The 12,398-nt window shown below is 30.3% G+C and overlaps 1 protein-coding gene across 1 annotated transcript in view; it reads right to left on the reverse strand.

The window, feature by feature from the left end:
* Positions 1-12,398, reverse strand: part of LOC106679903 (ubiquitin carboxyl-terminal hydrolase 48) — a 165,802-nt gene that overhangs the window by 4,332 nt on the left and 149,072 nt on the right. The window contains exon 19 of the mRNA XM_014419294.2: positions 8,776-8,854. Coding sequence (XP_014274780.1) covers positions 8,776-8,854 — 79 coding nt within the window. The remainder of the gene's footprint in view (positions 1-8,775; positions 8,855-12,398) is intronic.

Below are 12,398 nucleotides of genomic sequence, written 5' to 3' on the forward strand. Positions count from 1 at the left end.
ATACAGTAAATAAATAAATAAAAAATAGACAATTAATTACAATAAGAGAAAATAGATCAGACAATTTTAGAATCTATTTTGAATTGATTTTATAGATTGGTATAATATTGAATTTTAAAAAAAACAAAATTTTGTTTGGGGGTGGGGACAATTTAAAAATTCGATATTTCAATCGTCAAAATTGGTAGACACAATCATTTTTTATAGCTCTGCTTAGAATAAAATCGACAAAAATAAAATCTAGATCCAATCCATCTAATATAAAAGTTGATGCTGAATTTCAGGTAAAAAGTAATAACAATACATTGGATTTGTACTATTTATAAAGAGACCGTACAGAGCAAGTCATTCTGGTCTCATCAAAACTTAGTTTCATAAAAGAAGTTATTATTTCATTCATTAACTTCAAATATGTTTAAATAGTTAAAAATTAAATCTAATATAGCCCGACTAGATGACAAAATCTATCAGTTGGGGCCAAAATAACATAACAGTGAAATAAAATAAAATAACAGTGAAATGTAAATATTACAGTTTAGACTACTACGGCTATACAAATACTAAAATGAAAATAAAGTAAAAAATAAAAATTATTAAAAAAAATTAATTAAATAAAAAAAAACAATAAAAAGAACTGAAAGGATTTTAAAGTGAATAATAAAGCTGCAAATTTACAATTAGTGAATTAATATAATAATGATAATAAAATAAGATGATAAAGAATATGATAAGAATAAGGATCTAATAATATCCATTACAAAGAACACACATACATTGTTAATTGTAATATAATAAATAAATGATGAGGAGTTAAGAAAAAATACCAGATATGCTAATTTTGTGAATAAAAATCAATTATTGGGAATCATAGAAGTAAGAAAGTTAAGCTAAATATTTTTTTTTTTTTTTTTTGTGGATTATTAGTTCTTCGAATGAATAGTTTTCGTTTGCGTTGGTACGTTTGTCAAATTTATTGTTATTGGGTGGTTTAATTTTTTAACATTTTTTAGATATATTATTTCTTTTCTAAATAAATTATCCATAAATTTTAAGATAATTCTATAAAAATAAAATAGTTTAGGTGGTAAAGTACCAAAGATTTTAATATTTCCTGTTTTATTATAGCGATGCGTTATTGTTCTTAATGTTTGATTTTGCAGATTTGCAAGTTTTGATAAATGACTATCACAACTGGCACCATAACAATCGATTTCATATCTTAATATCGATTAAAATAATGCTTTACCATAATTAAAACGTCTCTGTTAAGTACAAATCGGAGGTAATAAAGTTTATGTGAGCATATTCTTAATCTTTTTAAAACATTTGCTATGTGCGTTTCCAAAGAAAAAGCATTAACCACAGTAACATCAAGATATTTTTATTTTTTTCTACAACATTTAGTGTTTTATTATATTATATTATGTTATATAATTAATATTAGTGAGACAGTCCCAGTCAGGGTTCAAACCTTATCTAGTTCCACCTATCCCTACAGCCCACCTAGAAGGTTGAAACGGCAGTGGCCAAGAGACTTATTAATATAAAAATGGACAATTGGAGTTCTGACAATGGTCAGATTCTCCACTCAAGTTGTGTTTGCGGCACTTGCTCAGTCTCCACTGTCTCAAAACCAGTGATGTAGCGAGAGGGATGGGCTGGGATCTCTTGAGCTCTGCTCTACCCCTCACACGTGGGGGATAGAGTGGGCTCAGGGATCCTCAGGTCGATTTTGTAAATATTGTAATATTATTTTATCATTATGTTATTTTATTTATTTATTTTTCATACAGATAGTTTGATTATGTTCATCTTGGCTATTCTTTTGTTTGTATATATTTTAAGAGTTTTTTTTTTTTTTATTAGTTTTTTTTTTTTTATTTTAGTATGTATGAGATTATCCATCACTATTACCTATTGCCCACAACTGTGTGGCAGATTGTAATATTTATCAATAAATAAATCTATCAATCAAAAAAAAAATTTCAGGATCGTCTATAGAAGGCATAAGGGTTATGCTTATGACGGGCTAGCTTTAACAGAGAAAGCTGTTATTCTATAATAAAAATCTCTCCAATGTTTTCAATATATCGAAACTTCAGGTTTGACTTATAAAAAAATAAAACTACTCATTTTTTAAAAGACAGTCTAGGATAGTTAGTGTACTCAGTGGGCTGTTACAAACGCCCGCCCTCATACCAACCCACCGCCTCCGTCATACCACCTATTATGTAAACAAAACACTTATTATAATAGTAATGATGTCTATGTCTGAAAACTCGAGGTGACTAATTGAAAATAGTGTCCATTCTAGAGCTTTCTTTTGTAATATATTAATTCTCTTCAGTAAAATTGAGGCAGAATGAAAGAGTAAGTTCGGCCTACGAGGTAAATCTGAACATTATTTCATAATACATAATTATAAATAAACAACAATTGTTATATTCAACCGCGTAATAATATTTAAAACGATAGATATATAATAATTAATATTAAGAATAAATCCGCCCCAACACTGGACAAGTATAGCGAGATCAGGCGATAGTCGCTCAGTCGTACTTAAAAAAAAATCAAACTAATGTGTCCAAAATGAACTTCAAGATGTTCAATTCGGACACTAAACTAAATTTCTAATTACAATGAAGGAGATGGTCGGGGTGTGATCAAAAGATAAAATAGTTTTAAACTAATTATTTGTCGACGTTACGCCCCACATTCCAGGGCTTCATCCTGGCTAAAAATATACAGAATAACTAAAAATATATTGATAATGAAAAGAAAATAAGATGACAATAAAGTAAACTAAGGCGTGGTTAAAAATTATCTAAATATAAGAGAGATATATAAAAATGGCCAACAAGAAATAAAAGCCCGATAAATATTCTGATTTGTTCTTCATTTATGTATTATTATTATCATACTTGTTAATTTATTTTTCTTGACCTTTATGTATTCTCATTTCCTTCGCTTTCCGTCTCTCAATATTATTACAATTAGTCATACTACAATTTATTTCTTTGTAAGTATTTATTTATTTATTTTGACAATTTATACGTCCCTTGTACATCTTAAATCTAATATTCTATGTTATTTCTTTTTTATATACTTATTGTTGTAAATTGTATTTATATTTGTTAATTTTAAAATAATTTCTCACTTATATTTATATAATTTTTAACACCACCTTAGTTTACTGCATTGTCATTTTATTGTCTTTCATTGTCAACATGAAACATCAACGTCTGATTACAGACTGACACAGAATTATGTTCCTTAATGTGTACAACAAACAATGCGACTGGAAATTCGGAAAACGAAATATTTGTTCATATTCAGTCTTAGTACAAAATGAAAAAGATTCAAAATTTAGGAAAACGGCTTTAAAAACTTGTCTACTTACTGCGAATATGTATTACGCTACTAAAAAAAAATTCTAGAATGATACCAAAAAAAAATTATTTCTTTTTATTGGATATTCAAATAGAGAGTGAACCCCATCTCCCGGTGAATAGTAATGAAATCAAAAATACTCAAATTATAATAATAAAAAATATCAGAGTAACTTCTTCAAATGTTTTTAGATTGAAAATTGTCAGTTTATAAGGACAAACATCAAAACCCGATGTAGATGGGGCCTAATATATCTGCTTCAACAATAGGGGTATTCATGATCTTTAGTTTAACATGCTAAAGGGTGTTAAATAAAAAAAATCAGGTAAAATAGAGAAATTATTCCTTCTTTTGCCATGTTAAAACGATATAACATATAACATGCTAGAGCGTCTGTTACTAGGTCTGTTAAATGGAGAATGACGTCACTTAACAGACCAGCTTAGCTCGTTACCTGTTTTCAATGTTTTTATAACTAATGGAAAGCAATGGATGAAAATAATAATAATATAATGACAGCTGTCAATTAGCTTATCTTGATTCTCTTTGTTACAAGTTAGAAGATCAATAAAGGCACTCAGCAGCCAAACTTACACTTTTCACTCACTTTAGGCAATGTTGAAATAAATTACTTTAACAATACTTAGAAAAACACTTACAATAACATGAAGTTTAAATATATGCATTTAACACAATTTTAAATAGGACTGCTCACAATCCTATACTAAAAAAATTAACATGGTAAAACATTATACATTTAACACATCATGAATACTCATAATAATATGCGTAGTGATCCTCAAACGATCAAACTAAGAGTGACCTTTGTATTGTCACTCTTGGATGATGTTCGAGTTCTCTTAAAATTACAACATTAGCTGAGCCACAGAGCGCTGCTGCTAACGACAGGTCAGTCTTAATGGTCGGACCGTCACAGGCTCTTTCCTCTTGCAAAAAGTCCTCTGATGCCTTCATGGTAGCAGTCATTTACATAAATGACCACTGAAAGGATCTTCGGGTTCGTCGAACCGAGTTGGGACAAGGAAGATTCTAAAGAATAATGTTACAACATAAAACCAACAGTACCCAAGACATCATGGAAGATAACATGGTATCGTATATGCTTGGTTGGTGTAAAAAAGAACTACGATTGAATAGTATCAGTATTTATTTATTCATTTATTTCCACTAATAATGTTGTTCTATACTAAGACACCTATTATACTATTTAACTATCCTACGAAGTGAATATAAGCCACTAAGGAGTATGGAAGAGGAGAGGTGACATGTGGACCTGAAGTACATATGTCGGCCGTGTTAATAAAGGGCAGAGACGGATGGCCGCAAGCACATGGTGTTCTCAGCATCATTTGTCTCTCTCTGTCTCCGTCCGTCTCATTAACCCTTCTCTGTCTTCCCTCTGCCTGATATGGAACACTGTTAGGGATCAGGGATATGTAACGCCACCTGATCAAGTCAGTCTGGAGGGCCAGCAATAATAACACAGAAGGTGGAACAATAAATTTTACTTTTATATTGATATTTATTCGCAAGGATCAATATATATTATAATAAGAATAACTCAAATAGTAAAAAAACTATTTGTTTAAGTTAATTTTTTTTTAAATATTTATTTATTGCTATTTACAACTGTATATTATAATACATTTAGTAAATCTGATCTAAGTTAAATTGGAGTGTTACAGGCGTGTAGAGAAACTACCCATTGGTCGCACTCTAATGACATTTTACATTAGCTGGCCCCGTGGCCATCTTCTTTTCAGGCGCCTCGGAGGATTGTCAGGAATGGAAGAGGATGCAAGGTTAGAAACTAGGGGGTTTGAGTGGTTAAGGAGTTTATAATGGAAGGAGTGATATCTGTATATATTTATTGTAGTGATTAGATTTTAATTTTCTTGTTAAATAAAAACAAAAAGTAATGACTGCTACAATGAGCAGAACATAGACATTAGGAATTAAATAATTAAAGTGAATAATATTATTATTAAAATATGCGAAATCATGGTTATTTTAATGAAAATAGAAATTTATGTATTTAATCTGTATAAATAAAAAATTATTTCGTATATATAATTTTTGTTTAATATCTTTATTGAAATTTACATCATAAAACATTCAGTAAATTAGATGTAAGTTTATAATGGATTGATATAGGCATGTAGAGAAACTATCCATTAGTAGCACTCTAATAACGTTTTTACATACATACAAAAGGTCTCGTGGCCATCTTCTTTTCAGGTGCTGCAAGGATTTTCAGGAGTGGGAGAGGAAGCAAGGTTAGTTACTTGTAGGTTTGGGTGGTTAGGGAGTTTATAATGGAAGGAATGATATCTGGTTCGGGCTAGATCGGTTACATAGGGAACATTAAGGTCTTTATGTATGATTTTATTTGTGACAAAGTAAGGAGCATTGAGGATTTTATGAAGGATTTTGGATTGTATGGATTGAATACGAGAGAAATTCGAAGGTTTAGTGGAGACCAAAGCTCAACTCCATATGTCCAGATTGGCCTTATTACAGTCATGTAGATCAGTCTTGTAATGTGTTGGAAGTTTAGACCGTTTTTCTAGTAAGTGCTGTAATAGTCGAAATCGAAGTGCAATTTCCTGTCTTTTCAGTCTTATGTGAGGATTCCAGGTTAATCGTTTGTCCAAATGTAGTATAAGGTAGCGGATCTGTTCGACTGGGGTAAGAGTAACATCATTAAATGAAACTGTAGGGCAGTCAGTAGGTTTAAGACGAAGGGTAAAGGTGATTTGATGGGATTGGAGATTTTGGGATACAATTAATGGGTTATTATTAACAGCGAGCACACATGTGTCATCGGCATACGTGGTGAGAATAGTGTAAGGATTGGTTGGAATGTCAGCTGTATAGACGGTGTAGAGGATGGGACTAAGGATACTACCTTGAGGAAAAGTTAAATTTAAAACCTATTTAATAATGCACATGAAAATTATGTTTGAACCAATTTCTAATTTTTTTTTTTAAATTACCAACTTTTTATATTTTCGTCATCCTTTATTATCTACTAAGACATTATACGTTAAATATTATTTTTTTGTAAGATCATTGACTTTCTAACAGTAAATGTGTTTTCAACCTAGAAAAAATATTTTTTCCCTGTATCTCATAAGGATAATTATCAAATCATATTTTTATTACTAATAAAAATATGAGATAGTTAATTACTTCCAATATACAAAATTAAAGATATATCAGAGGAAGATTTTTTATTTAAAAAATGAAAATCTTCAATATATATGTACAGTTATTTTAAGAACGTATTAAGACCATAAATTTATATTAAAAATCCATAGGAGAACTGCATTCACTTATGAACGCATTCATTAAATTGGTGTTACTTATGCAAATAAAAATAAAGCTTTTTTAATGTTACCCTAAGGTAATGTTTGAAGCCAAGGGACCGATGGGTGCCAACTGACTGGGGTCCGGTCTTAAGAAAAGGCTACCCCCTGCACTCTCAACCCCCTACTGATCCTCCCAGATGGAGAGAGGACACGAAGAACATTTTTCAGTTATCGAGGGAGATTAGAGAATAGATTACAGGAGACGGTTCATCCCCGAGGCAAACACAATCAACTCAAGGGGATGGCCTTCCAATCTATATAGCCCTTGAGGATCATCTCTATACACTGTCTTAGATCGAATTAGTTAATTAATAACAATAACAATAATTAAATAGCAGTAGAAAGAAAGATGAATTAGTTGAAGGCCTAAAGCAATTAGTACAAGAGCCGGATAGAAAAAAAACGTAGCTATTTCACCCAAATTTTATATTACTGTAATGAACACTATGTATAATTATGAGTCAAAACTGATGAGTCTGCCAAGTATAGGTAAAGGGAATACAAAATCGCGGCTATTTCAAAGTGATAAAAACCATTAATTTTTCATTCGTAGCTCTATATCTTCACAATTACCAACAACATAAGAGAACGTCATTTAAAGAAGAGTAAATTTGCTAGAATATGAGCCCTATTAGAGTTATTTACGTTAAATAGTTTTCGAGATATAGCTTTTTAAAAACTGACATTTCATAAAAATGTTGTATGGAACGTACTTCTTCCATCTCTGTATTCCTTCAGGGTAAGGAGTACCGGGTCTGGTATAAAGCCTCTTCCATCTAATAGCGCAAGAGCCCAAGAGGAGAAAAAGACAGTTATTTTACCCCAAGATTTGATTACTAATGAAAATCTATGTATCATTACTAGTCGAAAATGGTGAGTATGCCAAGTATAGGTAGGGAGAATAAAAAATGGCGGCTGTTTGAAACGTTAAAAAAAACTTTTTTTTTTTCATTCGGAGCTTTACATTTTTAAAACTACCAACAATACGAGAAAACATAATATCTTTATTATAAAAAGAAACATAGTGTTATCACTTTTTTTTTTCTTTTTACACTCTGAGTTTCTTCTTTTAGTAAGCTACATCGATACTCATTATATTTCCTTGTACTGACATTTAATCAAGAATCAAAAATGAAAAATCAGATTGAATATTTCTAATAAAATTAAAATGCTTACCAGGTGATGTGGTACACACCTATTAAAATACCTTAAATAGTAAAATTAAATTATAGGGGTATTCATGATCTTTGGTTTAACATGTTAAAGCGTGTTAAATGGAAAAACTCATGTTAAATCGAAAAAAATTGCCTTCTTTTACCGTGGTAAAACGAAATAACTTTTAACATGGCTGAGAGTCTGTTACTTGGTCTGTTAAATGGAAAATGACGTCACACAATAGACCAGTTGAGATCGCCGCCATTTTTGTTGTTGTGACAGCTCAGTTCTTTCGTGTGTTTGTGGTATTCATATCCCTGTTATTAAACCAGAATGGATAATTTTAATGATATATTTGAAAAAAAAAACAGTAAAAAAAACAATCTATTTCTATCTGAAATACATTCTACTGTCTGAAAATTTGTAAACGCTCGGCAGATAAAAATCTCACTATATGAACCATGTAATTATTCTTAGGGGACATATGTCCCAGAATAAAGTTATTTTTTCATTTCATTTCATAAGCTAAACTTTCACACAAATTCCACTTTTCACTCACTCTAGGCATGTTGTAATTAATTACTTAAATCAAAACTGAAGTAAACAATAACATGAGGGTCTGGAAGGAAGGTTATAAACATAAAGGCTTATACAACAAGTTGCTGTGAAAATCCGCAAGGGTTCTTATGCATTTAACGTTTAACATGACTTTAAATAGGGCGGCTCACAATCTTATAGTTATAACATTTAACATGGTGAAACATTTAACATTTAACACAACATCATGAATACTCCTTATACTGTTCTGTTATAGAATTATAAAATGCAATGAACCAACCTTTGAAGCCTTCCTCAGGCTCAGAAGTTCGAATATAGTCGTCGACCGGCATCGAAGTGTCATCAGGGGGTTCGTCCACCTGCAATAAAAAATTAAACAAATACATTAGTAAATTAATAAATAAAAAATCGAAAATATAACAAATTATTATTTAAAAAAAAAAAAATCCAGCAGTAAAAACGTTGTGTTATGCTGAAATAGTATTTACATCACATTCTTCCTTCAGATCCGTTTAGTACAAGAGCCCAAGAGGAGAAAAAAAAGGCAGTTATCTCACCCCAATTTTTTATTACTTTATGAAAACTATGTATAATTAATAGTCAAAATTGATGAGTCTGCCAAGTATAGGTAGGAGGAATAAAAAATGGCGACTGTTTCAAAGCGATAAAAAAAACTAATTTTTTCATTCGGAGCTCTATATCTTAAAAAGTATCAACAACACAAGAAAACCTAAAAGAACGTAATTTAAAGAAGAGTAAATTTGCTAAAATATGAGCCCTGATAGAGTTATTTACGTTAAATAGTTTTCGAGGTATAGCTTATTAAAAAACAATAATTTATAAAAATTATTTCAGGACATAATGAAAGATCAGTAGTAAGTGAATTTATTTTGAAAAATATATATCCCAAAAACCATTTGACGTACAGATGTCTATTAGCACTCAAATTAAAGCTAGTTAAATGCGCTATAAAGTAGTTTATGATGTTTATCTTCGTAGGAGTAATAGTTTACATGAAATTTGCTAAAATATATTGACAACTATAAATCAATTTATTTTAGTAAATATCAAGAACTACTATTCCTACGAAGGTAAAGGTCATAAACGTCTTTATAGTCCATTAAACTAGCTTTAATTTGAGTGCTAATAGACATCTGTACATCACATAGTTCCTGAGATATAAGTTTCTCAAAATAAATTAACTAACTGTGTAGGTTAGGGGAATCAAAAATGGTGGCTGTTTAAAACGTTAAAAAAAATTTATTTTCATTCGGAGATCTTTAAAACTAACAACACTACAAAAACCTAGAGGACATTATTTAAAGTAGAGTAAATTTGGTAAAATATTAGACCGAATAGAGCTATTTAGTTCAATAGTTCTCAACATAGTTATAAAAAGCAACATTTCATAAAAATGTACTGAAAGATTATTATATATATATAAAAATTAATTTCTATATCTAAAAAAATATTCGACGTACAGATGTTTGCCAACACTCAAAGTAAAGCTAGATAAATTTACTATAAAATAGTTCATAACGTTAATATTTGTAGTAGTAGTTTGAATGATATTTGAGGAAATAAATTGGCAAAATGTTAATTTCTAGTTGTTCGGATAAAATGTTTGATTTTTGAAAAAATATATCTCTAGAACCATAAGGCGTATCCATGTCTACCAGCACTCAAAATAAAGGAAATTTAACTTATTATAAATTAGTTTATAACGTGTAGGGGTAGTAGTTTTTAAAAGAATATAAATTTCGCTCAATAAAATTTGTCCGAACAACTATAAATCAATTAATTAATTAATCAACTATTATGAAAACTACTACTCCTATGAAGATAAACGTCATAAACTACTTTATAGCTCGTTAAACTATCTATAATTTGAGTGCTATTTGACATCTGTACGTCGAATTTTTTTTGAGATGTAGAATTCTCAAAATAAATTCATTTACTACTGGTTCCAGATACATATTTTTTCAAAAATCAAACATTTTATCCGAACAACTAGAAATTAATATTTTGCGAATTTATTTCCTCAAATATCATTTAAACTACTACTTCTACAAAAATTAACGTTATGAACTATTTTATAGTAAATTTATCTAGCTTTACTTTGAGTGTTGGCAAACATCTGTACGTCGAATGTTTTTTTAGATATAGAAATTAATTTTTAGATATATATAATAATCTTTCAGTGCATTTTTTTTATGAAATGTTGCTTTTTAAAAAGTTATATCTCGAATACTATTGAACGTAAATATCTATTATAAGCTTGAAGAGATGTCAATTACAGTTGTCAGTGGAAATCTTTGGTTAACAATAAATAGTTTTCTTTTACTATTTTGATATCTTTATTGACCGCCACCCGGACTATCTTCCTATAATATAAAACTTTTTAGGTTTTAGTTTTGGCGAATGGAGTATGCCGACAATTAACTTATTCTAATTTCATTAATAAGAAGCATTTCCAATTAAGGTTTTACTGTAGCGTCTAATTAACACTTCGAATTTTTGCTAATTACTGAGACCATATATAAAGTCAGTTTTTAGTCTGTTTACGACCACCTGATATACGCACAGTCCCAGTGCCATCTTAATTTCACTAATGGTGAAACGGGTACCCACTTTTTGCCGGAGCGGACCCTAGCGTGAGGTGTTTGTTGGCTAGAAATTATTTCAATGATCGGTCCATTTCTTCTGCCCCTTGCTCACTCTAGCGAAACTTCTACTAATCACCAGGCCTCCCTCTTGTCCTGGGGGTGGGTGGAAGGAAGAGGTATTTCCTAGCAAGCAACCTAAATAATATTGTATTAAGTTGTTATATTCTTATTTGCTTAAACGTATATTTAAAATGTGTGGTTATAGTTATAATTTAATAACTAAGAGTTGCTGATCGGAAATGACACCTAGGTTTTTACAGTGGAGTATAATTGAAGTAAGGGAGGGAATAAAATGAAAACAAACAACAAAGATAATAAACAATAAAAAGACTTATCAACTATCTCTATTTGGTTTGTATTTTTTCACATTGTGAATCTGAGATGTACATTTTATTTATGTGATCTCATTTTTTCTGTCTCGATCAATGACGAAAAGGTGTCTCGCTGATGATTTCCTGTAATTTAAGATACTTAATTATTTTTTTTTACATAATCCATTACACAGCATGCCCGATATATTTATTACACGAGGCCTGACAGAGTTGATGGGCGTTCCGAAATACCGACGCTAAACACTCGAGACGAAAAGTTTTTGTCATGTTTGAATTAGAGGCGTCCTTCAAGGTGGATGTAGGAAAACAATTTTTGTCGAGAAGTGAGCGGCTAAGAGTAAAGGTAAAAAGGAAAAAAAAAAAACACTACCTTGACGGATAGCCCCACCGGAGGACATGCTACCATATCTTAATAGCTCTGGAAAATCTCTTCCTTCGTCCAGTTTTTCTAAACAGAGCGGTAACTCTGAAAGAGGATTACAATATTAGCATCAGTCCAGCACGCCATTACCAGAGATCGAACCTTCAGTAACGATTTAAACAACAGAAAACTAAAAAACCTTATGGCATCAGCATTGATAGAAACATGTGTCTGTTTGAAATTTTCTAAATATTGTAAATACAAAAATATATAATAAATTTCATCCGTGGATGTTTTTGTAGCTCAATTTCCAATAACTATGAGTAAACAAAATGATAATTTCACTTCTAAAAACAGAAACATCTGAGTTTCTACAAAAATTGATCTTGACAAGCCACGTAATGAATGGTTTTAAATATTCTGGAATAATATTTAGAATCATGACCTTAGAAATAGATTTCTTTGATACACTAGAAAATCTATTATTTGGTTAAATATTTTAAAATAATATTTAGAATCATAACCTTAGAAATAGATTTCTGTG

The sequence above is a fragment of the Halyomorpha halys genome, unplaced genomic scaffold (assembly GCF_000696795.3).
Source record: "Halyomorpha halys isolate HHAL.00 unplaced genomic scaffold, Hhal_1.1 Scaffold230.1, whole genome shotgun sequence".
Classification (NCBI taxonomy): Eukaryota; Metazoa; Arthropoda; class Insecta; order Hemiptera; family Pentatomidae; genus Halyomorpha; species Halyomorpha halys.